Here is a 27,915-nt window from a genome sequence, read left to right as displayed (position 1 = left end):
AGAGTAGGGGTATGTGTCTGGGAGTGTTACTCTTCGGAGGTCAGTGTGAACCTGTTGGGCTGAAGGGCCTGTTACCATACTGTAGGAATCTAAGTTAAACTATGAGCTACTTCCTGTCTACAAGTTTTCCAATCCATCAGAGCCAACCTGGTCTTCATGCCCTAATAATTAAAATAAAGAAAAAAAAGTAGAAAAAAACCAACAGCTGTCAACAAGCTGGCCATAAACAGGTCCAGGCAGCGGGCCGTGGAGGGGGTCATTAGTGCCAACTGCCTGCCCCTCTTCTGTGGTTATGTTAGAGTCTGGGTATCTCTGGAGAAGGAGCACGCAGTGTCCACCAACACCCTTGAGCTGTTCAGGGGGAGGTGGGTGCCGCTGGGAGTGGAGTGTATTATTTCCCCAACTAACTCTATTTTGATTTAATCCCTGCCCTCCCCTTCACTGTTTGATCACACAGCATTGCCCTTTGATGTGAAGGGCACTGCTTGTCATTGGCCACTCGGGTGTTTCTTTTCTTCCAGGTGGTGGAAACTGAATAAAGATTTGAACACCTTGTGTCTTTCACTGTGTCTCACACCTGCACACACAACTTGGGTGCTGGGGAAAAATAAGCACTCCCGCAGTTAGGTGGTAGTGTGGGGATAAAGGAAAAAAACAAAGAGAGGAATGTCAGACATTCTGAAAGAAAAGAGTAAAAAAAATAAACAGGAGTGTCAGACATCCTGTTCATGCTAAAAAAAAAGAAAAACAACAGTTGTCAAGTTTCTGAGTCCTATGATCCTGCCCCACTAGCTACATGGCAAAGGAGCAGTGCCTATGGACTATGGCCTGGTGTTGCGTGAATTTTAACTTTGTCAAATTTCTCCACAGTGATAAAAACATTTCACTTTTTAAAAAACTTTTTTTCATGAAAATATTGTTTAACTTTAAAATAAAACAAAAAACTGCAGTCGCTGGAAATCTGAAGCAAACACAGAAACTGCTGGAAAGACTCAGTTGGTCTAGCACCATCTTTGGAAAGAGAATCCAAGCTAACGTTTCAAGTCCAGAGACCCTCCACTTTAACTTTATTTTGGCTGCCATCAGAATGCTCTTTGCTGTCTGAACATTATAGGTGAATGTTTTCTTTTTCACTCCCTGGTTTGTAGTGTGCATGAATATTTGATTGTTTGTCTTCCTGCTTATTGCCATAACTAGGATATCTCCAGTAGTCAAACTCTTTGTCCCATTGGTGACCAACGTTGGAGCTGACATTGCTGGTCATCACTGTTTGTGGGATTTTGTTGTGCGGTGATTGTCTTTTGGTTGAGAGACTTCAAAAGTACCTCATTGGCTCTAACAGAATTGTGAAAGGAGTTAGATGGTTGCAAAACTCTCTGGTGCTACCATGGTAATAGACATGTCGTCTTTCACTGTTCCCACTGCTTTGTCAACATTGTTTGTTTTAGAGAATTGATTGTCATTTGCATTAAATGGTTAAGAATCAATGTTTTTCCCTTGTTTCCATTGTGCTCACACTGGTTGGGTGTGTGTATGCGTGTGTGATGGAATAGCTGAGAGGGTCATGGATTCTACTTTGCTTATTACTGCTGTGTGGACAAGGAGTCCCAGTGACAGCCTGAATCATTGTGCGGTCTCAAGGCAGAAATCAACAGGTTTCTGATGACATAAGGGGATATGGAGATAATGCTTGAAAATGGCATTGAGATGATCAGGCCGTGACCTGGAAAGGCAGGGCTGACTTAATGGGCTGAATGGCCTTCACTTACTCCTATGAACATCTGAGCACAGATGGGGCATGGGTTCAGAGCTCACCAGCCCTCACAGCTGCACTGGCCTCATGCAAAGAAAGTTTGGCAGCCTAAAACATGACCTTTTCGATTGCACCTTCCTCCTAAAGATTCAAACAAATAAAACCCCCACCCTCAAAAATAGAATTGGAAATGGAAAGGTCAGGCATAAATCTTGTCCTTCTGCTGCAGTAATGTTCTCTGCCCTCTGCACCACCCCCCACCAATGTGCTGGGCTGACCCCAGGTTTACCTACTCTGTGCCTGTCGGATTATTGCAGTCATTTATCATTGGTTCAGTGCAGTGCTTTTTTCTCCCTGATACTGGTTGGAGATTTACTTCCATTGTCTCAGAGATGGAGTCCCGGAGGATCCCAGCGATGGAAAGTAATCACTTGGATTCAAGCCACTACTTAATGTGTTCCAGTTTCCAAATTAGAAACCTTTACTCACACAACATTAATAATGTGCATTGCTGAGTGTGACTGGCATTTCAGAAGCGAGGTAACATGCCTCTGGTTAAAAAAAGAATTTCGCACAAACCGCTGATTTTAACAACATTTTCCAAAAATAAAAATCTTCCCAACCCCACCAAAAAGGAAAGATGGCAAAATATCTCCTAAGGGGAGAAACTAATGGGATATATAGGAAATATATGGGAACATATATAAGGGAAACAATGTCACAAAACGTAACTGAAGTTTAATATAAACTGGGTTCTCTTTTCTACAGATAGTCTCTCACCTGCCACACTCTTCCAATCTTTTTTCTTTGAATATCTATTCCTCTGGTTTTCTTTTATTGGTTTGCTTGCCAGTGCTTGGAATACACTGGATGCACTCTGTCATTAATGTGGAAAGCAGAGATGCTGCTAAGAACTCCAGCCTGAGTTCAGACACTGAGCTACTGATGCACATGTTGATGCTGAAAGAGGTGAAAGGCTCCCCTCAAACCCAAACCAAAAATCTTCATTTTACAAACTTGGGCATCTTGCTGATGATAGTACTTCATGAGTCAACCTACTACAAGTGTGAGAAAGATCAGGAAATACATTGTGAGTGAATTTGACCAGGATAGGGTTGGGAGAGAATAGACGTGAAAGGTCAAGGAAGAGATAGAGATTGTCATGGATGGCAGAACTCAGGTGAGGTCAGCAACCTTGCCTTGTGCAAAGCATGCTGGGTTCAAATCCCACTCTAGGGGTTATAACACATAGTCCTAGTTGGAACAGAAGTAATAGAAGCAGAAGTAGCCACCCATCTGATCCACCATTCAATAAGATCATGGTTGGTCTGATCAGAGCCATCACTGGACAGAATGGATAACTGGAGTCTTTTTTGGATATAATGGATAGTCAGAGTATTTTGCCTAGGGTAGAAATGTCAATTACCAGAGGATATAGATTTAAAGCAAATGTGAGAGGCAGGCTTTTTTATACAGGGGTTGGTAAGTGCCTGTAATGAACTGCCAGAGGAGGTGATAGACGCAAATACATAGCAACATTTAAGAGGCATCTCGACAGATCCATGAAAAGGCAGGGAAAAGAGGGACACCGACTGTGCAGGGGTGAGGGCTTTTTGGTTTAGAAGGGTGTGATGAGTTGTAGCAGTCTTGTTGTGCTGAAGGGCCTGTTTCTGTGCTGTACTGTTCTTTGTGCCTGCGCCCCTAGCTCCCCAACCTTCACTCACTTGTAGAGAGAGGAGAACTTCTTCAAGGTGGGCATCCTTGGAAGTTTTAACCTTAACTCACTTGTCAATCAAATACTTGTCTAACCCAGCCTCAAGCATACTCAATGAGGCAGCCTGCAGTACTCTATGGGAATGGGAATGCAACAGATTCCCAGAAGGACCCTCTGTGATAATACATTCCTCCTCATTTCCGTTTTGAATAGGAGGAACCTTTATTTTATAACTGTGCGCCCTGGCTCCAGAACCCCCCATCCCCAGAGGAGACATCCTGTCCAGTCCCTTCAGGATCTTGTAAGTCTCAACAAGAGCAATCTTCCAAACTCTGAGTATAGGCCCGACCTTTCCAGGTGAAAATGTATTGTTAGAGGCATGTTATGAAATACCCGCAGGGAGCTGTTGAATTAAGAAGTGGGGACTTCTCCCCTACGCCTCCTGCAATATTGATCCCGCAGCCAACAGCATTAGAACTTGCCCTAACGTAACACAAATAAACATTGTTGTTTATGGTGCATCCGCTGGTACATTTCTACCGTCACTGCAAAAGCGCCTGGAGACTTTGAGGAGGTGAGTGCAAAGCTATTCATCTTTTGTATTCATTACAAGAGTGAGGGAGATGGGATACGGTTGGATATGTAGGCAGAGTAGCATTCACGTGAACAACTGGTCAAGACTGAGGTCTGAATGGCTCATTCCCACATGGGGTCAGGGGTTGTCGTGCCCTGGAGTGCTGTGATAACAGTGCTGGTCACATTTAGGACGTGGACTCAGATACAGATATTCTTTTTGTAAAGAAAGCCGACTTTTATTTACACATTTTGTAGATACAAATTAATAGTGTACAGTGCTTGTTATATACATTATATTACCTTCAGTCAAACCTATAATCGATGGCCCTTACATAAATCCATACATTTTTTAAAAAATGCTCTGGCGCATGCTTCTCGAACAGAGCGGGGAAAAACAGCTCCTCTCCCGGGCTCGCAGCTGGAGTAAAGTGAATAACAGGGAATTCAAAGAAAGACAAGACTGAGCAATAATATATGACCGCTGTTCTGCTTGGTGGATGAAGCACATTAATAACATTCGGTGAATTCTCTCTCTCTCTCTCTCTCATTCACATACGCGCACACACACACACACACCAGTGATCGATCCAGTTCACAATCCCTCCTGTCTCGTCCCTTCAATCTCTCAAACTTTCTTCACGGTCCCAATCATAACCTGCGGAGGACACAGGCACTTCCCCGGCTGTTAATGCGACAAGCAGGAGAGGGGCTACAAGTCAGGGAGCCGAGAGTAGCTCTCCCCGCTTTCCCTGTGCTCGAAGGGACCCACACTCACCCCAAGTCGGAGAAAGGAGGAATGTTCAGTGACCGCCCACATTCCCAACATTAAAAAAAAGTTACTTTCCTCTGTCTAAGAGCACGTTACTTTCCTCTGTCCCAAGGCCAGTGCTTCACGTCAGCAATAAATATGTGGAGATGCTTCTGTTTTCATTCTTTCCTGAGGGATTATTTAAAAATATATAATTATTAACAAAACAAAAGGAAGAAATTCTTAATCCTCGAAGATTGAACAACAGGCAGTTTTGCTGCAGGTATGTCTCTCGCCAGCTTTTCAAGCAGTCTTTGAGAAGTTTTATTTTGCTGTTTAATTGTTTCACGGCAGTGCCTTATTGTTTATTCACCCTCACGTTGTTGTCTTTGAGTTCTGTTCAGTTCAATAAAGATTCCCCTTCGTTTCCCGATCCCTGGTGTTGAGATTCTCTGATGCGCTGCTCTCCCCCAGTTCAAACTTCTAAAGAAAGAATAAAATTAAAACGAACTCACAGATTAATTTCTTGGAGAGAGAGCCGGGCTCGGATTTGCTGCTCACCTCACTCTCTCAGTCTCTCACACTAACGATGTAACAACTGGCATCTTGCTATTATCTTCAGCCCAGGGCTGCAGGTTTTGCAACGCGTACAGAGACGAGTTGTGCAGACACAGAGGATCTGGCTGAATCGAGTCGCTAAGAGATTTCTGGAAGGCGTCGTGTTGTAGTTGCAGCATCAGTCTGTTGGCCTGTTGTCTCTCGGCCTCTCTCTCCTCCGCTGTCTGCCGCCTGGGTGAGATAAACACATAACTCCGTTAACTCAGAGGCGAAGCTCTTCACCCGGGGCCCAGTGGAAATCCAGGCCTGGCTATCTCCCTTGGTTCAGCAAGATCTCCTCCCCCACTGCCTCCCTCACATAATCCCTCCACATGATCCCGCTATTTACAGAGACTACGCTCAACTCGCACAACCGAGAGGGGGAACGGAACCCTTACCAGGAAGAGTCCTGCTCCCAGGTCAGATACAGGGCTCCTCGTTCACTCACTCTCCTCCTGTGAAAATCCCCCTCAAATAGGCTCCACTGAGTCCCGGGTGAGCGGATTAACAGCAGGCACTCTGTCCTACAGCTACATGTGGATTGTCCCTGTCCACTCTCAAGGGGCCTTTCTCTTTCCCAGCCTCCTCATTAACCCCCACCCTCCTCATTAACCCCCACCCTCCTCATTAACCCCCACCCTCCTCATTAATCCCCACCCTCCTCATTAACTCTCACCCTCCTCATTAACTCCCACCCTCCTCATTAATCCCCACCCTCCTCATTAACCCCCGCCCTCCTCATTAACTCCCACCCTCCTCATTAACCCCCACCCTCCTCATTAACCTTCAGCCTCCTCAAAAAATACACTCCTCAGCATCACCTTTCTCAAACGTTATCTTCCTCAAACACCATCCTCCCCAGCCCTCATCCTCCTCAAACACTATCTTCCTCAACCCTCATCCTCCTCGATCACCACCCTTCTTAAGCACCACCCTCCTCAATCCTCATCTCCCTTAAACAGCACTTTCCCCTGAAACACCACCCTCATCAACTTCTATCCTCCTGAATCTCCTTCCCTCCCCACCATTCCACCTTCCGGAACTTTCTCTCCCTCTTCAACCCCTTCATTCCCGCCTCCTTAGCTCCATCCTGCCCCTCGACACCGGGACAGTTTTTATTATTCAAGTTCACAAACACAGATATCTGGAGCTGCGTGAAAGCTCCGACTCAGTGACCGTGCGGTGAACGGGGGAATAGGGTTTGAGTTCCCCAGTCAAACCCAGAGTCAGGTTCCTGGACAGGACGTTTTCCATACTCCCCCGAGAGCGTCAGGGCAGGCAAAGATTTCCTCTTTGCCAAATGCAGCAGCTGGTGTGGAAGCAGCTCTGCTCAGCTGCAGGAGCCTGGGTTCAGTCTGATTTGGGTTTCACTGCTTTGGGTGTGGCAGAATCAGACCGACTGGAGGAAAGGTCCATCGTCAAACTGTCTTCAAAAGCTAAACACTGGAGCAGTCCCCGAGAGCATGGCTCTCAGCTTTGAACACTCATAGACGAATACGTCAATATTTCACTGGGAATGATACCCATTGTGTGAGTGTGCGTCCCTGTGTTAGTGCACTGCCACAGGAGAGATTCCTGCCAACACACCCAGAGAGGTTTCTAAAACCCAAGCAAGCAGTGGGGTTCTGAGGGATAGGCTGTTCTAGATCATGGGTTATTCAACTCACTCACACTTCCTGCTGTCGCTGTCAGTGCATTGGCCCAATTCACTTGTCACTCTGTTCCTCTCCTTACATCCACGTACAAACACACGGCTTGGGTGTCTCAGAGATCCCCGGGTATTACATAGTCACTAAAGAATGTGCCTGCAAGAGTAATCTGGGAATCCCTTTCAGCCGGCCAACACAGATCTATTACAGCATCGATACAGCCACTGTCACATCACCAGGTGATTTCCCCTTCGGGGAATACACTCCTTGTGTATTGAAACCCTATTCGCTATAGTGCTGCCTCGCTGACTCCATATTAGAAATTTATGTCTATGTAATTTTTATTTGATCTGACTTATACCTGTCTACTGGCGTGAAATATCATGGGATGGGTTGGAGAGGGTGAATGGTCATAGATCCACATAAGTCAGAGACCATTCAGCACACTGGTCAAGGGCTATCTCTTTGGTCCTACCATCTCATTGATCGCATTACTCTACAGGCCGATTGATCCTATTCTTTTGTTGAGCCCTTGATCCCATTTTCCTGTTTTCCCAATGAGGGCATTCCCTTGTGATCGGACTGATCCCATTTCCTACAATCCATCTGATTTCCCTCCCTAGGAATCCACCTGATTGCATCTCTCTGTGATTCGATTGACTCCATTTGACTGTTGTTCCATTGATCCCACCCCTTCAATCTAATTGTTCCCTTTCCTCTGTTATCCCATTGATCCCATTCCCCAGCTATCTTATTGATACCATTCAAATGCTATCTGATTCATAATATTTCCCTGCTAACCCATTGATTCCATTCTCCTGTTATTCCATTAATCCAATTCCTTTGCTATCCCAAATACTATATTCTTCTACTATCTCATTCCATACTATCCAATTGATCTGTCTTCTGCTATCCAATTGATCACATTGCCCTGCTGCCTCATTTATCCCATTCCTCTGCTGTCTGATTTATCCCATTCCATACTATCCCATTGATCCCTTGCTATCCCACTGATCCATCTACCTGCAATCTGATTGATCCCATTCCTCTTTTATCCCTTGATCTGATTCCCCAGTTATCACATTTATTCCATTCAAATATTATCTGATTGATCCCATTCTATCACATTGATCTCATTCCTTTGCTTCCCAATGACTCTATTCTCCTATCCTATTGATCCCATTCCCCACTATCTGAATGATCCCATTCCCCTGTGAGCTGATTGATCCCATTCCTCTGCTATCCAAATGATCCCATTCAGCTTTTATCCCATTTATCCCATTCCTCTGCTATCTGAATGATCCCATTCTCTACTATCCCATTGATCCCAGTCTCCAGCTATCCAAGTTATTCCATTTGATTGATCTTAGATTAGATTACTTACAGTGTGGAAACAGGCCCTTTGGCTCAACAAGTCCACGCCGACCCGCCGAAGAGCAATCCACCCAGACCCATTCTCCTACATTTACCCCTTCACCTAACACTACGGGCAATTTAGCATGGCCAATTCACCTAACCTGCACGTTTTTGGACTGTGGGAGGAAACCGGAGCACCTGGAGGAAACCCACGCAGACACAGGGAGAATGTGCAAACTCCACACAGACAGTTGCCTGAGGTGGGAATTGAACCTGGGGCCCTGGCGCTGTGAGGCAGCAGTGCTAACCACTGTGCCACCGTGCCGCCCCAATTATTCCATTTGATTGATCTTATTCCCCTATGATCGCATTGATTCCATTCCCCTGTGATATGATTGATCCCACTCTTCTACTAATCAATTGATCTCATTCTCTGCTATCTCATTCATCCCATTGTCCTGCTATCACATTGACCCAATTCCATTGTTATCTTATTTATCCCATTCTCCTATTATCCAATTGATGCTATTCCTCTGGTGATCTGATTGAACCCTGTTTCCCTCTTATCAAATTGATCCCAATCCTTTTGAATTTGATTGATCCCATTCCCCTGCTATCCTACTGATCCTATTCCCCTGCTATTACATTGAGTCTATTCTGCTGCTATCCTACTGAGCCCATTCCCCACTATCCCATTGATCCCATTCTTCTTTTATCCCATTGACCTCAAACTATTGCTAGCCAGTTGATCCCATTCTCTTGCTACCCATTTATCACATTTCCATACAATTTGATTAATCCCATTCCCCATTTATCCCATTATCCTGCTGTCCCATTGATCTCAAATTCATCCCATTGCTCTGCTAATCCATTCTCCTGTTATCTCATTGATCCCATTGATCCCATTCTCCTGTAATGCTATTGATCCTTTCATCTGTCATGCTATTGATCCCCTGCAATCCCATTGATCCAATTCTTCTACTATCCAAATGATCTCCTGCTATCAGTTTAAGCCCATTCCTCTGCTATCCAAAAGAGCCCATTCCTCCACCATCCCATTGATCCCATTTCTCTACTATCCCATTCCTCTGCAATTCAACTGATATTATTCCCCTACTTTCTGATTGATCCCATTCCCCTACGACTTCATTGATCTTATTCCTCTGTTCTCCCATTGATCCTATTCCTCTGCTATCCCATTGTCCCATCCCCCCCTGCTATGTCATTTCAATTTCCTTGCCGTATCTTCAAACTCCTGGAAAAGTTTTTTCCTTTGAGGATTCTCTTCAAAGATTGATGTGTATACATTGCCAGGTCTCTCTGCTCTTGCATCTCTACTAAAATTGTACCATCAATTTATATTGTCATTTGTCACTAATCTGACCAAAATGTATCACTCCACGTTTCTGTATTAAATTTCATACAGATTTTGTCTGCCCAGTTTTCCAGTTTGTGTCATCCTGAAGTTTGTACCATCGAAGAATTTCGTACTATCTGCGAACCCAAGTGTGTGTGTGTGTGTACGCGATGTATTTTAAAAATAAGAGGCTCTAATTCAAAGCTTTGAGAATTATCACTAATATTAGCCTCCAGCCTGGAATCTAATCATTCATGACTATTGCCTGTTCACTGATCCTTAGTCACTTTGGAATCATGTGACACTGTACCTTTCGTTCGTTAGACCTTAATTTTGTCATTAAATTTATTATGTGATACCTTGTCAAATTCCTTTTGAAAGTTCATGAGCTCATAATCATCTGAACTAATCTCATCAACCCTCTGCACTACCTTATCAAGTCACTTGATCAAGTTAGCCAAACACAATTTGGTTTAAAAAATACTGTCATTGATTAACCTATGTCTTTCAATGTGACAATTAATTTTGGCTCAAACTACTGCCTTGAAAGTTTCCTCTGATACATGTTAGGCTAGTTGGCTTTCTGTTTCAAGATTTATCTATTTATGTAATATTTGCAATGTCCCAGGCCTCTGGCAGCCTCCCCCTGCACCACCATTGCCCCCCCCCCAAAAAAAAATCAAGAAATGTTGGAAAGCTGTGGCCAGAACTTTCACCATCTACATCCTTAATTCCAAAAGCAACTGCTATTTCCCCTGGACTGGATGAGTTTTCTATTCTGAGGAATGGCAACTTTTAAATTATTTTCTCTTTATCTATTTTCCAAAAATGTTATGATCTACTTCTCTGACTGCTGGATGAGCAAAATCCTATTTTTTAGTGAAGGTACAAATAACTCATTTCACATCATGCCCGCTGACTTCACATGGTCTACCTTTGACCATCCTCTTCTAGATATTGTTTGGAAAGCATTTTCTTTTGGCTTCTTCTTCCATATTACCTGCTAATCTAGTCTTAGGAACTTATTTTGCATCTTCTTTACATTTCTGCTCTTCTCTACACTCTTTATACTAAATTTGATTAGCTTCCACATTACCAACCTTGCAAGTGACCCTTTTCCTCCATTCCTGGCTCATGTTACCATGTATATTGTTAGCTGGCTAGGGTTTGGTGACCTGGACTGTCTCCTGTTTGAATGTTTCATATGGTCCAATTCTGCGCTGCATCAGTCCACAAGACTAATTATTGTTTTATCTGCCAAGTTATGATCCCAATGGACCTGAACCATATCCCCAGTGAACTTACTGAAGTAAGTCCTCTGCTGGTTCAGGGTTTTTGTGCTTATTGGTGTGTACCATATGTGACAATATTATGGCTTTAAGAGGTTATTTTGGCCTTTTTTTTAACAGAAGTTTTAAGGCAGAGGTGCTGAGCAGTTTCCACAGAACACTAGAGTAAGCAATTTGTGAGGCCTTGGATTTTTTAAAATGTAGGAACAATAGAAGCAGCCTGAATGGGTGTAGCCAAGCTCTCACAGAATCAGAATTTTTAGTTTCTTAGTTTTTCTGTAGCAGTTGTTGTTGGGTTTGTTGCTGTAGTACATCTCTTCCTGCTATGCTCTCTCAGATTTCTCTTGATGCTTTTCCTCCTGGGCTGCTGGAGTTGTATGTGGGCAAACTATTTTCTGAATTTGCCTATTGCCAACAGTGTATTTATGGGATGTTACTATATTGGAACCATTACGGCTTAGTAGCTAAATAATCTATTATTCCATTAAGATTTCAAATAGAGTTATAGCTAAGCCAATTCTTTTCTTCATTCTTTCTTTTGTTGCATTTTAACTATACTGAATGAATAAATTATGCTTTGCTTAACATTGAGTAGTTTGACCAAGCAAATTGCATCTGGAACACAACACCTTACATTTATTCATAAAATAAAATAAAATTAGGATCTCAACTACCTTCTTAACATATTTTGAGAGGGTTTGGTCCATAATACATAGTCTCCATAATAGTCTCAGTCTAATGATATTATAATCATTCTTTTTTAGATTAGATTAGATACAGTATGGAAACAGGCCCTTCGGCTCAACAAGTCCACACCGACCCTTCGAAGAGTAACCCACCCAGACCCATTTCCCAACCCTATATTTACCCCTGACTAACGCACCTAACACTATGGGCAATTTAGCATAGCCAATTCACCTGGCCTGTACATCTCTGGATTGTGGGAGGAAACCGGAGGAAACCCATGCAGACACGATGAGAACGTGCAAACTCCACACAGACAGACGCCCAAGGTGGAACTCGAACCCGGGTCCCTGGTGCTGTGAGGCAGCAGTGCTAACCACTGAGCCACCATGCTGCCCAATAGTCACAGATGGTCTTCCATGCAAATATCATTTCCACTTCATTCCCACTTCCACTTCATTCTCCAGGATCTGATGCAGGAGTACTCATTACTGATCAAGGAAATTCTCTTTTACACTCTTTAGGAGTTCCTCCCACTCTTTGTCCTCTACATGGCTTCTGTACCATCCTGAGATTTCTCATGATCACTGTTTGGTAGTTCTTATATCCTTTTCTCATTCTCCTGTAAATATGCTCCAGTAACTCACTATTCGGTGGCCGAAAATGTAATTACACAGCATAGTATTTCCTTTATTATACATTAATTCAAACCAAACAGATTTTTACTTTGAATACCAAAGTACAACACTCTTTTGCAGTACTCTCCTTTTCATTAGATCAATCTGCGGGTCCCCTTTCATTTCCTTCTCTATTCTTTTCTGAATGTTTTGAGAAGAAGAAATTATCTCCCAATCCTCCACTTCTTTGAGACAGCTCTCTCTGTTATCACTGATGCAATAATTATGGATAGAAACCTGTACCTGCAGCTCACACTATGTAATTCTGTACTAGTACAACAATCCATCACTTGGTTTCACATCTTGATCACTCCCAATTCTGATTTATTCTTTTGGTTCGGTACTGTCTGCCTCCCTCAGTCCTCTGTGCACCTTTGTCATCATCTCCAATGTTTTTTGCTGCTATCTGCCCCCTGCAAAAATGAAGTTAAATTCTCCATCGTAACATGAGATAAACATTCCAAGAGGACATTAACCTAGCTCTATTGAGGTTAAATCTGCCCATCTTAAATGGGTGCCCATTTGCTCCAGGTCTGTTCCAAATCTCTCAGGAATCTGAACCCTCCTGTCCATTTCTCCAGTTGGAAATGAGTTGATCCAACTATCTAATTTATCCTATTATTCCTAAACTCACTTATACTACCTCCCTATTTAGGGAATTTGTGTGTGGAGTCTGAGGAGGAAGGGAAACACCTGAATGAGTTTTTTGCTTCTGTCTTTATGAAAGAAATGAATTTTGTAGTGAATGAAACCTTTGAAGAGCAGGTGTGCATGCTGAAATGGATAGAGATAGAGGAATCTGATGTGCTGAAAATTTTGTCAAACATTAAGATTGACAAGTCTCCAGGCCCGGACCAGATTTGTCCTCAGCTGCTTTGGGAAACAAGAAATGCAATTGCTTCGCCACTTGCGAAGATCTTTTCATCCTCGCTCTCCACTGGAGTCGTACCTGAGGACTGGAGAGAGGCAAATGTAATTCCTGTCTTCAAGAAAGGAAATAGGAAAATCCCCAGCAATTACAAACCAGTAAGTCTCACGTCTGTCGTCTGCAAGGTGTTAGAAAGGATTCTGAGGGATAGGATTTATGACCATCTGGAAGAGCATGGCTTGATTAAATGCAGTCAACATGGCTTTGTGAGGGGCGGGTCATGCCTCACAAACCTTATCGAGTTCTTTGAGGATATGACTAGAAAAGTTGATGAGGGTCGAGCTGTGGATGTGGTGTATATGGACTTTAGCAAGGCATTTGATAAATGGTAGACTCATTCAGAAGGTCAGGAGGAATGGGATTCAGGGGAACATAGCTGTCTGGATACAGAATTGGCTGGCCAACAGAAGACAGCGAGTGGTAGTAGAAGGAAAATATTCTGCCTGGAAGTCTGTAGTGAGTGGTGTTCCACAGGGCTCTGTCCTTGGGCCTCTATTGTTTGTAATTTTTATTAATGACTTGGATGAGGAGATTGAAGGATGGGTCAGCAAGTTTGCAGATGACACAAAGGTTGGAGGTGTCATTGACAGTATAGTGGGCTGTTGTAGGCTGCAGCGGGATATTGACAGGATGCAGAGATGGGCTGAGAGGTGGCAGATGGAGTTCAACCTGGATAAATGCGAGGTGATGCATTTTGGAAGGTCGAATTTGAAAGCTGAGTACAGGATTAAGGATAGGATTCTTGGTAGTGTGGAGGAACAGAGGGATCTTGGGGTGCAGGTACATAGATCCCTTAAAATGGCCACCCAAGTGGACAGGGTTGTTAAGAAAGCATATGGTGTTTTGGCTTTCATTAACAGGGGTATTGAGTTTAAGAGTCATGAGATCTTGTTGCAGCTCTATAAAACTTTGGTTAGACCGCACTTGGAGTACTGCGTCCAGTTCTGGATGCCCTATTATAAGAAAGATGTGGATGCTTTGTAGCGGGTTCAGAGGAGGTTTACCAGAATGCTGCCTGGAGGGCTTATCTTATAAGGAGAGGTTGACTGAGCTCGGACTTTTTTCATTGGAGAAAAGGAGGAGAAGAGGGGACCTAATTGAGGTATACAAGGTAATGAGAGGCATAGATAGAGTCGATAGCCAGAGACTATTTCCCAGGGCAGAAATGACTAACACGAGGGGTCATAGTTTTAAGCTGGTTGGAGGAAAGTATAGAGGGGACGTCAGAGGCGGGTTCTTTACACAGAGAGTTGTGAGAGCATGGAATGCGTTGCCAGCAGCAGTTGTGGAGGCAGGGTCATTGGGGACATTTAAGAGACTCCTCGACATACATATGGTCACAGAAATTTGAGGGTGCATACATGAGGATCAGTGGTCGGCACAATATCATGGGCTGAAGGGCTTGTTCTGTGCTGTACTGTTCTATGTTCTATCTCAAATGTAACACTATAATTTCCTCCTCGGCCTCTAATATTCTGCAAGACTTCCTTTTCTTCTGTCATTGCTTTGAATATGGAATGAATTCATTTGCATTTGTTCATTCTTCCCTCCATCAAATTCTCATTGATTTATCTATCTTTGTTATACATTTGTGCAGTTATTTATCTCACAACCCCATGGGCTGGGCAACGAAGAGGTTCTACTAGTAAGTCTGTTCCATGCATTTGCAAAGAGCTGGCTAACATTTAGCGGGGAATGGGGTGAGATGATGGTCAGTAACTGGGATGTGAAGATGGCCAGTAACTGGAATGTGGGGGCTATCAATAATTAGGATGTGGATGGTCAGCAATTGGGTTGTGTGGAATGGTCAGTAATTGGGGATGTTGTGGTGTTGGGGTTTGTGAATAAATACAAAATGTTTTGCATTTTAACACTAGGAGTGAATTGTAAATAAGACAGATGTAAATCTGAATATTCCTTGTTTAAGATAGAGAGTTAAATGGGCAGATTAGTGAGTAATAATCTGACACCTGTTATTATATAAAGCTTAATTAGCCTAGTCAGTTATAAGTGAGAGAGTGATTTGTTCGCATGGATTGGCAGGTGTATCACCTCAAGGAACTGATGGATCCTGGAATGTGTGAGAAGACTGGTGGATTGAACACAATCTTGAACATAAGCTCCTGCACTAACACTGTCATAGATTAAATATTCTGTCCCCCACCCCCACACCTGTACTGTGAGAATATGGTTCAAAATTTGTTTATTTGTTCAATAACTAACTAGAATAGAGTAAATATTAGTTACTTACAGCCCATTGAAACAGATGCACACCTCACAAACAGATTCACACACAACCAGATAAACACACACTCTCAGAAACAAGTAATTTAAACCAACCTCTCCTATGCACACAGTCACAGAGACCAACTTTAATACTCCAAACCCACTCACACATTCCCTTAAGCAGAATCAACATAGCTTCATGAAGGGGAGATCATGCCTGCCAAATTTACTATAATTCTTTGAGGAGGTAACAAGCAGGATGGATAAATGGGGAGTAGTGGATGAAATATATTTGGTTTCCAGAAGGTGTCCCAAAAGTACCACAAATTAGACTTTTTAATAAGTAAGAGTCCATGGTGCTGGAAGTAGTATATTAGCATGAATAGACAATTGACTAACTAATAGAAAACAGAGGGTTTGGATAAAGGTGGACAATTTCAGTAATGGCAACCTAATCTTCAGGGATAAGGACTGGAACCACAATTATTTATAATATATAAAAGACTAGTGGTGTGTTTAACCTGGGGTCACCATACCTCAGGGCAAGGGGTGAGGTTGAGAAGGCGGGACCTTCATTACAACCTCAGCTGGTACTGAACGTGTGTTGTTGCCATCACTCTCCATTGCAAACCAGCTGACCAGGCAACTGAACTAACTGTACTCCTTGGAGATTTAGATGAAGAAAGTGAGTGTACTATCACCATGTCTGTGGGTGACACAAAATGGCAAGTGATATGAATGACACAAGGAATATATAGAGGGGTACAGACATGTTAAACAAGTGGGCAAAAACCTGGGCATATGAATGTAATTTGAGGAAATGAGTGGTTATGCACTTTGACAGGAACAATAGAGGAGCTAAGGATTATTCAAATTGAGAAAGACTGTAGGAAGCTTTAGAGACTTGGAAGTTCCCTTCCATGAATCATAAAATCTAGCATCCAAGTTCAGCGGGTAACAAGAAAAGCAAATAGAACGTTAGCCTTTATTTCAAAGGGAAGGGAGTATAAAAAGAGGTTTTGCAAAAACTATGCAAGGCACTTGTCAGACCATAGCTGGAATACTTTGAACAGTTTGGGGTCCCTTATTCAAGATGGATGTATTGGCATTGGATGCAAAGAAGGTTCGCTTGGTTAATCCAAGGTATGGATAGACTATCATATGAAGAGAGTCAAAAGGTGTGGTGCTTGAAAAGTGCAGCCGATCAGGCAGCATCTGAGTAGCAGAGAGTTGACGTTTCGACTCTCCTAATCCTCAGATGCTGCCTGACCAGATGTGCTTTTCCAGCACCACACTTTTCCACTCTGATCTCCAGCATCTGCAGTCCACCTATCATATGAAGGGTAGGTTTTGTGAAGGGTAGGTTGTGCCGAGCGAATCTTATTGAGTTTTTTGACAAAGTGACCAAACAGGTAGATTAGAGTAAACAGGTTGATGTGGTGTATATGGATTTCAGCAAGGCGTTCGATAAGGTTCCCCACAGTAGGCTATTATACAAAATGCAGAGGAATGGGATTGTGGGAGACATCGCAGTTTGGATCAGTAATTGGCTTGCTGAAAGAAAACAGAGGGTTGTAGTTGATGGAACATGTTCATCTTGGTGTCCTGTTACTAGCGGCGTACCACAAGGGTCAGTGTTGGGTCCACTGCTGTTCGTCATTTTTATAAATGACTTGGATGAGGGCTTAGAAGGGTGGGTTAGTAAATTTACGGATGACACTAAGGTCGGTGGAGTTGTGGATAGTGACGAAGGATGTAGTAGGTTGCAGAGAGACATAGACAGGATGCAGAGCTGGGCTGAGAGATGGCTAATGGAGTTTAATGTGGACAAGTGTGAGGTGATACACTTTGGGTGGAGTAATCGGAAGGGAAAGTACTGGGCTAATGGTAAGATTCTTGGGAGTGCAGATGAGCAGAGAGATTTCGGTGTCCATGTACACAGATCCCTGAAAGTTGCCACCCAGATTGACAGGGTTGTTAAGAAGGCATACAGTGTTTTGGCCTTTATTAATAGAGGATTGAGTTCCGGAACCAGGAGGTTATGCTGCAGCTGTACAAAGTTCTGGTATGACCACACTTGGAGTTCTGGTCACCGCGTTATTAGAAGAATGTGGAAGCTTTGGAAAGGGTGCAGAGGAGATTTACTAGGATGTTGCCTGGTATGGAAAGAATGTCTTATGAGGAAAGGTTGAGGGCCTTGAGGCTGTTCTCGTTAGAGAGAAGAAGGTTGAGAGGTGACTTAATAGAGATATGCAAGATAATCAGGGGGTTAGATAGGGTGGAAAGGGAGAGCCTTTTTCCAAGTATGGGAACAGCAAACATGAGGGGACAACACTTTAAAGTGAGGGGAGATAGGTATAAGACAGATGTCAGAGGTAGTTTCTTTACTCAGAGAGTAGTAAGGGTATGGAATGCTTTGCTGCAATGGTAGTAGATTTGCCAAGTTTAAGTGCATTTAAATCATCATTGGACAGGCATATGGATGTACATGGAATAGTGTATGTGGCTTCAGATTAGTATGACAGGGTGGTGCAACATCAAGGGCCGAAGGGTCTGTACTGCACTGTAATGTTCTATGTTCTATATGAGGAGAGTTTGAGTAAATTGAGCCTGCACTCATTGGAGTTTAGACTTTATTGAAACGTGCAAGATTCTTGAGGGACTTCACAGTTTAGATGCAAACAGGTTGTTTTCCCCTTGTGGGAGAGTATGGGACTAGAGGACATAATCTCGGAATAAAGATCACCCATTGAAGACAGAAATGAGGAAGAGAGTAGAGAATCTGTGAATTTCTTTACCACAGAGTTTTTAGAGGTTTGGTCACTAAATATATTCAAGGCAGAGATAGGCATATTTGTAATCAGTAAGGGAATTGAGGATTATGGTGAAAGGATATGAAACTAGAGTTGAGAATTATCAAATCAGCCATGATCTAATTGAATGATGGAGCAAACTGATGGGCTGAATGGCCAACTTCTGCTTATGATTAATGTACATGCTCAAAGGCAAGCATGCACACTCTCACACTCACACACAACAGAGCTGACTTGCCCTCTTTCTCACATGCACACAAACACACATGCATGCGTACATACGCACGCACACACACACACTCACATACCACAGGGCAAGTGCTCTCTCTCTCTCTTTCTCTCTGTCTCACACATACACACACAAACACAAGACTGCACTCTCTGAGACACACACAAACAAACATAACTGCACACTGAAACACACACACACGTGCACTTTTTTTCTCTATCTCACGCACATATACACAGGCTCAGTGGTTAACACTGCTGCCTCACAGCAGCAGGGACCTGGGTTCAATTCCACCCTCAGGCAGCATTCTGTGTGGAGTTTGCACATTCTCCCTGTGACAGTGTGGGTTTGCTCCGGATGTTCTGGTTTCCTCCAAACTGTAGTGATTCTATAATTCTACATATTCTCACTCCACCCCATCTCTCTCTTTCTCTTGCAAGTACATTTATAAACCCTAGAGCTCATAAACACACTTACACAATGCAGTTGTCTCTTTCTCAAACACATATACTTACACATTGGAGAACACTCCATCCCTCACAAAAATGCCTGCATGTGCACTTGTATTCTCCCTCATATACACACATACACACATTGGTGTACATTTTCACATAACACACTCTTATTCACCAGAATCAGTCTCCGTAGAATCCCTCCAGTGTAGAAGCAGGCCATTCAGCCCATCAAGTCCACTTTGACCCTCCAAACAGCATCCTACTCAGATCCATCCCACCACCATGTCACCCTGCATTCTCCATAGCTAACTCACCTAGCTTGCACCTCCCTGCATGCTGTGGGCAATTAAGCATGATCAATCCACCTAACCTGCACATCTTGGACCGTGGAAGGAAACCTGAGCTCTGTCCACCATATCACACTTTGACATAATGCACACTTACAATACCAGAGTCAGTCTCTCTCTCTTACACACAAATACACAGAGACAAACACTGGAGCACGCTCTCTCGCATGCACATACTTACAACACTCACACATACCGCAGCACATGCAGATACACACAAACACTAGAGAACACTGTCTCTCTCACACGTACACACATACAAATTCATGCACATTACAGCACGCATGCATACACACACACCCCAGAGCACTCACATACTCCTGCTGTCATACACACACTTACTCATACACAGTACAGCTCAGGCATGCATGCACACAAGAGCAAACACTGTCTCTCACACACAATCACAAACTGGAGTAGACACACACATTGACATACACCTACAGACACACATGCAAGATCACACACACATTGACATACACATACAGACACACATGCAAGGTCAAACACACAGACACACACACAGATGCACACACATACATAGACACAGATGTGTGTATACAAATGCACACATACAGAGTACACTCGCATGTGCAAACACATATACACCAATGTGTACTTACTGACACACACTTAACACCAGATTGCACACATTGGAGCACACTCTTACAATTAGAGGACATTTTCTCACTTTCTCACATACAGGCGTTTAAACACTGAATCACACGTAAAATGCTAGCGCACTCTAACACACTCTAACACAATCTACTAACACTCTCACTCTAACACCCTCACATGAACACACTACACGAACATACTCTAACACACTCACATAAGCACACATTTGTAGCACTGTCACTAGAACACTCACTCACTCTCACACTGACACACACACGCACACACTGACACACATACACTAGCATACATTCGAGCACACTACACAAACACCCTCACTCCGATTCACCCACACGAACATACTCAATCCAACATTGTCACTCTAACACACTGCACTAACACACTCAGTTTGACCCACCCATATTAACACACAAACAATAACACCCTACACTAATACACTAATTTTGATACCCATACTAACACACTTAGTTTAATCCACGCAGGTATGCACTGTCAAACCCACTATCACATTCTGAGTTGCTCCGACTTTCTCTCCGTACAAACACAGCCATCCAAACATGGAACACTGCCGATGATGGAAATGTGAAATAAACTCAGAAACTGCTGAGAAAACTCAGCGAATCTGCAGGAATTTCGAAAAGTCGAGCGAGCCTCCTCTTGAAAGGTTCCCTCTGTTCCCCTGTGTACAGAAGCTGCCGGACGTCCCGAGTCACTCCTACAATTCTGTTTTTGTTTAATTTACGTGCTCGTCCCGTTCGGACTGAGAGAAGGAGCGGGAAAGGTAACGCACCCGGCCCATGTGCAATGTAACCTGTGGGCCTCTGTGTAAGTCTTTTGATCTGTCCATTCTTGCCCACTATGATCTGCCAGTATTGCTCGTAAACAAAACACTGCACTTCGATACACGTGACAATAAATCAATGAATCAATCAATCAGTTCATTGAGGGCGATTCCCCCATTTTAGGGAGAGACAGAGTTTCTGCCTCTGTGTTCAGGACTGGGAGTTACCGTTTTCAATCTTCCTGCCTTTCAAGGCTGATAACAAGAGACCCCCATCCCCAGCTCCACAGTTCCCTATTCGGCAGCGGGAAACTGCAGGCTGCAGTTCCGATAACAGATTGTTCTATAATCCTGTTGCTGTTGCTTACTGATGTTATTACAGATGTTATCATCTTGTCCAGAATCTATTTCGTCAGACAGAGCACTGTAAATGGGTCAGTCCCCGCTAACAAGCCATTAGTGTCAGTGTCTGCACAACTCGCGTCTCTCTCTGGCCCAGATTATTCTTCCTTCTGAATAAATAAAACCCGGGGAAGGAAAATAAAGAAACCAGCTTGCGAATCCCAGTTACAACATTCATCATTGCACTTTCCATCGTCCATGTCCTAATGTTGCAGTCAATTTATGAAGCGACATTTTAACAGGCAGAGAGATTGTAAACAGAGCTGTCTTGCTCACTGAATGGCACCCTTTTCCAAAAAAAATTTGAATAAAAACTCAGGCCGATGTTCTTCGTTTAAATAATGAAAACTTCCTGATTTACTTGTATTTATGTATCACTTTGGATTGTGTTATCCATGTACTCCTCGCAATCTGTAAATCTGTAGCCGGTTCTCTCTCCCATTCTATTCCAACTCGTTTTAAGTCATTGTTTCACAATCAGAGGGGTTATTACTGCTGAGAAAGTTTATTAGAACAGCCCTACGGTGAAAAATCGGATTCCAAGGTCAGCCGAGTCTTACTTAATTATTAAATAAAATGAAAATTACATAAATCAAAACTAACCTTCTGTGAAAATAAAAGCCAGTGTTAGATTCAGTTTCCCACAGCCCAAGAGGAATGAGGGATTTTGATTTTATTGGAGCACTTCAGAACGATCGTCTCCCCTTTTTCCATTGTCCCTCTCCCTCTCGGACAGAAGCATCCTCTGTCTCCATATTCCAGAAATAATTCAGCAATTAACAGACACTAGTAACGCCGAGGTGTGTTACTGTACGTCCAACTGCAACGCTGACAACGGAAAGATCTTTGCATTTAACTTCCTGTGACATGGAAGTTATGACATGGCTACCTGGCTTTACATAGGAGCCGCAAACCTAACTCTCGCCAACCCAATTTGATGGACCTGAGCCCCGGAATTCAGGGACACGGACCGTTCTCCTACCTCAGATTAAGGATTACTTTGGGCTCAAACACAGTGATTTTTTAAAAAATCTCAGTTCAATCCTTTGGAACGCGGTTTTAAAATCGGACAGTTTCTCACCAACCTCGACATTCCCGGTATCATTCACTATCTGTTACTGTGAATTTTACCCAAGTTCCCACAGTTTAGGTCAATCGCTGTCAGTTCCTGCGTTGAAATAGGTTCATGTTACTAACTCTCAGTCACCTTCTCGTCTTTAAAATATATTAAATTTCGCCTGTCGCCACATCAGTCCGCACTCTGTGAACTCTGCATTAATTTTATCCTCGCTCCCTGTCACTCACCTTATTAAATCGTGTAATTTACCAAGTTCTACATCACTTCCTTGTTTTTCAAATGATTTCCATTTACTCCATTTTAAGTCGATGAACGTTACTTTCTGCATCTCATTCACCTTATTAACTTCACATATATCACTCACTTTGTTACAAACGTATCACTCAATCCACATTACAACATGGTTCTCTTGTTAACTTCACACCCCTCTGTTCAAACTCTACAACAGTTACTAATTATATTTAGAATTTAATTCTAGTAACGTTATTCGCTATCGTTGTATTTTAATTCACTTACTCTTACCATCGAACCCTATAAATTACATCAAATTTTACTTTCTATTCCTGAATTTTAATTACATTAACATTACACTCTATCTCTATATTTTAATTCTATTAATGCTAATCTACATCCCTTAATTATAATGCTGCTGTTACTCTGTATCCGTTTATTCTAACGCTGTTAATGTTACTCTATCCTTAGAAATAAATTTGTTTTTAGTCTTGGCTCCACATTTTAATTCTATTAACATTGTTCTGTGTTTATATCTTAATTCTATTAATGATACTCTATCTTCGTATTTTAATGCTGTTAATGTTATTCTGTATTGCTGTATTTTAATTTTGTCTTGTTAGTTTCTATCATGTTACTCCCTAATTTTAAAATCTTTTAAATCTCTTAATATTTCATTCTTTCCATCGATTTTAATTCTCTATATGTTACTTTCTATCTCTGTATTTTTATTGTGAATGTTACTCGCGATCCTAGTAATTTAGTTTTGTTAGCGTTACACTTTATTTTACTTCTAGTTCTGTTATTCCCAATCCCTCTATTTAAATTCCAATAATGATCTACCCCTTCATTTTAACTCTATTAAACATTCTTTCTATCCTTGTATTTTAATTCTGCTAATGTGACTCCTCTCTGCATTTCAGTTTTATTTACACTGTCTCTGCCATACCTACATTTTAAATGTAATAATTTTATTCCATCTCTGTATTTTAACTGGACTAATGATATTCTCTTTCTCTGTAATTTAATTCAGGTTACCGGGACACTCTATCTGCTTTTAATTAGATTAATTCTCTGTTCCATTCCTGCATTTTAAATATATTAATTTTATTCGAAGTTTATATTTCATTATATTGATTTGGCTGCCTCTCTCTGTATTTTAACTATTAATTCTCTGTACTATAATTCCATTAATTTCACTCTATTGCTGCAGTTTTAATTCCTCATTTTACCATCTTCCTTTGTAAATTCTATTGACCTTGTTTCCAATAACGGATTATCTCCTCTTTCTATGTAATTGTATTCATTTTACTTTCTACTTTTAGTTTAAATGTACTAATTTTAGTTTGCTTCGCTGCATTTTATTCAATACTGTATTTTCCACATCTCAAACGTTTGTCTTTTAATTACAGTAGTTATTATCTCGGGTCACGGGTATCTGGCTCTGTGAAAATGTAACTCTCCCTACCACCACCCGCTGTGTTTAAATGTCGAGATTTCACTGTTTTGCTCCTTGCCACCACGCTCTATTTTCAATTGATTAATTTTGTTCTATTTTACAAACATTTAAAGATATAATTACAATTGATCTCCTTATTATTAAACTCAATTCATAAATAAAATCACCAGAAAGTGCTGGGAATACCCACCAGGTATCTCTACTCTCTCTCCCCAGATGTTGCCAAACCTGCTGAGTTTCTCCAGCAATATCTGTTTATTAGATTTCCCGCATCGGCAGCATTTTGCCTTCGTGTTTTGTATGGATTAATTTAAAGTTTTTTTTGTGATTTCATTTCCCTGCATATAAATGTTAATCCCCTCTTTTGTTCTTATTGCGAATATTAATTTAACTCACTGTCTGTCCTTTGTTAAAACTAATTCAGCCAAAGCCGAAATTCTTGGTGCTCTTTCTGTATTTGTAAATGTGGGAATTTCACGCACTCTCACAGCTTCTCCCTGTTTGGCGGTGAACAAGTTACACTGTCCTCCCCATTCTCTCTCTCCTTCCCTCCCAATTCCGTATTTCTCTTTTTCGTTGTCTCCCTCCCAGCCCCACTCCCTCTATCCCCCTCCCTCCAATCTGCCTCCTCTCACCTCCACTTGGTTCTGCGGTTCTGGAACCAGGTCTTGACTTGAGCGTCGGTCATTTTGAGGGATTTTGCCAGCGCCGCTCTTTCCGCCGAGGCTAGGTACTTCTGGCGGTGAAAGCGCTTCTCCAGCTCACAGATCTGAATCCTGGTGAAAGAAGTTCGGGGCTTCTTCCTCTTCGGGGGGGTCCTGTTCTGGTAAGGGTGGCCGATCCGCCGTGTCACGGTGAAAGGGGTCAAGGCTGCTAACAGAAACAAAGGGAACAGGCCCCTCAGTGAACTCCAGCGGACTTGTCAGAGCCGGGACCGGCTTCGCTACTATGTTTTTGTATATAGGGCTCTTTCCCAGAACGAGTAAACAAGCCGAAGGAAGAAACTTTAATCTGCCCTCTCTCTCTCACACACACACACTTAAATTCACAATCATACACACTCCCTCAAACACGCAATCACACAGACACACTCCTTCTAACTCACAATTACTCACAAACTTGCACTCCCTCAAACTCACATTTACACACACTCTCTGAAACGCATAATCACGCAAGCCCACTTTCTCAAGCCCAAACTCACACGCAGTCACACACATGCTTCCTCAAACACACACACACAAACTCCCTCCCTCAAACTCAGTCACACCACACACTCCCTCATGCTCACAATTACGCACACATACTTTTCTTCAAACTCACAATTACACACACACTCCTGAAACTCACACATACACACTCCCTCAAACTCTCGATCACACACACACTCAGATCACACACACCCTTTAGTCTCACACACACACACAGACACACTGATACACACGCACAGCCGCTCACAACAAACACTCTCTGAATCCAGTCATGATCACAGAAAGACTGTTTTCCTAAAGCGATTAGCGATTTCAAATCGCCCAATTTTGAGCTGAACGGATTTCAAAACAAAAATGCAATCTAGATGCTTGTATTTATATTGTGGAATTTCTGTAAAATATATCAAGCGGGAATGTCTTCTGTTTGAAATGTAGTCTTTCAAATGGATTCTTTATGGCTAAGGTTTTATTTGAAAATTGCAAACAAAACTTTTTTTTGACCAATTCGATATATTTTGAAGGACCAGAGCCCTGACTGGTAGGCAGTTAAACAGCTGAGCACTGACAGGAGATTGTCACGGTCACGGGTTCGGGTCTCTCTGTGTTCTACGAGAAGCTACTGGAACACGATCCAGAAAGAAGGGCAGTGGGGGCAGGGTGTGGACGGCCGATTCCCCGCTTCCAAACCTCGGGGAGATTCAGCGCTAGTGTAGTAGCAGCCAGCATTGGGGGAGCAAGGGGAGTGCTATTTAGCGGTGTGCAGGAACAGTTTAAATTGTTTTTCTTGCCATTATTTAATTGGTGTAGTTTGTTAAGGACTGAAGGGGTTATTTTATTTGGGAAAGAGATGCATCTTGTACATGGTATTGGTTAGTGTTTAAAATGGAAAAGATAAAAGATTTTTATAAAAGATTAAGATAAAAGATTTTATGGTTTGCTGGTGATTTGAGGATGCAATTCTCCCTCTAGCGCTGGTCTGAGCTTTGGTGGGGAGGGGGCGGTGGGGAAGGTATTTTGGAGTCAATTTAATCCGGGTGGACTCGTATTGACTAGGAGAAAGTGAGGACTGCAGAGATTGGAGATCAGCAACACATTTTTCAGGACTTGCATTGACTGCAGTTTCGAAGGGGTGACAGGATTTTACTGAAACAAGTGAGATTCGGGGTGATTTTGACGGGGGAATACAGGGGTGAGTGGAATCTGGGACTTGGGGTGGATGAAGGGGTTGGGGGGGGCGATGGCGTGCACAGATTAAAAGTCAGGGGTCACCCGTTTAAGATGGAGTCGAAAGGACTGGCTTCTCTTTTGATTTGACTCCATTCTAAATGACCACATGTCAGTCATTTCCAGCGGATCCCAGTCTTCACGAGATCAGAGACCACATTAAACCCTCGTGAAGTGCATCCTAACCCGCTGTCTCAGTCTGAGTTGGGGTTTTTTATTCCACTTCTACTAATTCAGTTTGAACACAACCCGGAGGATTGACCGTTCGTAACCCCCCTCAGTATCACCAAATCAAAAAAAATCAAATGTTTATTATTAAAATCTATTGTTTTTTTTAAAATGATTCCTTTTGCTGAGCAGATGGCCAATCTTTTTCAACTCAATGTTTTTTCCGTTCAAGCACAAAGTGTTTTCGAAATTATAAATAAAAATCTGTGAAATCTGACGAATTGTGATTAATCGAATTGTGGACTCGAAACGCGAAGTCTGTTTCGCTCTCTCTCTCTCGACAGCTGCTGGTAGAGTTTCTACAAGCAAATTCGCTTCGGATCTCCAGCATCGGAAGGTTTTCGATTTATGTTTGAATTTTAATGGAACATCGGTTGTAGAGAATGACCGAACGAAATGGAATTTGCAAAGTGCGCCAGAGTTGGACAGAAAGGCACAAACTTTGCTGCGGTTACTCGCTGACATTGTGTGTGCGTGTGTGTTGGGGGTCTATGTGTGTTGGTGTGTGTGTATATGTTGGGGGTCTATATGTGTTGGGGGTGAGTGTTGGGGTGTGTGTTGGGGGTCTCTGTGTTGGGGGTGTTGTGTGTGTGCGTTGGGGGTGAGTGTTGGCGTGTATGTTGGGTGTGTGTGTGTTGGGGTCTGTGTTTGTTGGAGTGTGTGTTGGGTGTGTGTGTGTATGTGTTGGGGGTCTGTGTCTGTTGGGTGTGTGTGTGTGTTGTGGTGAGTGTTGGGGTGTGTGTGCGTCTGTGTGTGTGTGCTGGGGATGTGTGGAGGTGTCTGGAATTATTACCATTAGGGGTTGGGGAGTTTTGACAGAGCCCAGGGTATCAGTTAGCCTCCCCCACAGCCCTCCCCTCCCCTTACCTGTGAGTCTGTCCTTTGCAAACCTCCGGCTGCTCTCCATCCAGGGGAAGTTGAGGCTGCTCAAACCGGCCACGGTTGACACTGTGGGCATGGCCGTTTGAGGGACCGGGCGATGAGCGGGCACACGGATGACTCCGGCGGACGCCAGGCCGTTGACGTTCATGCTCAGGTTAACACTGTAAGATCCCGACACGCTGTCCTCGTATGTAGCCCCCATGGCTGGGTAAGCCGTGGCCAAGCCCGGGTAGGCGCCGCTGACCGGACTGCTCAAGTAACCGGCCTCCGAGACCCTGGCGCTGGACTGCAGGCAGCTCTCCTGGTCAGAGCCACTGAGGATCTGGTCGATGCCAAAGCTGATGGGTTCGTGTTGAGGCTGGGTCTGCGTGGTCCCAGACTGATCCAT

At 43.0% G+C, this 27,915-nt stretch overlaps 1 protein-coding gene across 3 annotated transcripts; it reads right to left on the bottom strand.

The window, feature by feature from the left end:
* Window positions 1-4,271: 4,271 nt before the first annotated feature.
* LOC122556940 (T-cell leukemia homeobox protein 3-like) lies at window positions 4,272-27,915 on the bottom strand. 3 transcript variants are annotated; one of them, XM_043704180.2, is made up of 4 exons: window positions 27,513-27,915; window positions 24,621-24,858; window positions 5,353-5,580; window positions 4,272-5,274 (listed from the first exon to the last, which is right to left on the bottom strand). In XM_043704180.2, exons 1-3 carry the CDS (start codon window positions 27,913-27,915, stop codon window positions 5,370-5,372), a joined length of 852 nt encoding a protein of 283 aa, XP_043560115.1. In that variant the 3' UTR covers window positions 4,272-5,274; window positions 5,353-5,369. The 3 variants fall into 3 exon arrangements, with proteins under 3 accessions (XP_043560115.1, XP_087851185.1, XP_043560114.1); XM_087995059.1 differs by having other exon boundaries at window positions 4,272-5,271; XM_043704179.2 differs by having other exon boundaries at window positions 4,272-5,580.

Source organism: Chiloscyllium plagiosum, unplaced genomic scaffold (genome assembly GCF_037043375.1).
Source record: "Chiloscyllium plagiosum isolate Xiang-an unplaced genomic scaffold, Cpla_swu_hap1 HiC_scaffold_16, whole genome shotgun sequence".
In the NCBI taxonomy this organism is placed as follows: Eukaryota; Metazoa; Chordata; class Chondrichthyes; order Orectolobiformes; family Hemiscylliidae; genus Chiloscyllium; species Chiloscyllium plagiosum.
The sequence above is the reverse complement of the archived record's forward strand: the minus strand, read 5'-3'. Positions and strand labels throughout refer to the sequence as shown.

Excerpts from the sequence above, each read along its gene's own strand:
- LOC122556940 (XM_043704179.2), bottom strand. The coding sequence starts at position 27,915 with ATGGATCAGTCTGGGACCACGCAGACCCAGCCTCAACACGAACCCATC. Across the intron at positions 24,859-27,512 it reads TGCAAAGGACAGACTCACAG|CAGCCTTGACCCCTTTCACC; the intron begins GTAAGGGGAGGG and ends TGTTTCTGTTAG. Across the intron at positions 5,581-24,620 it reads AACCGCAGAACCAAGTGGAG|GCGGCAGACAGCGGAGGAGA; the intron begins GTGAGAGGAGGC and ends TATCTCACCCAG.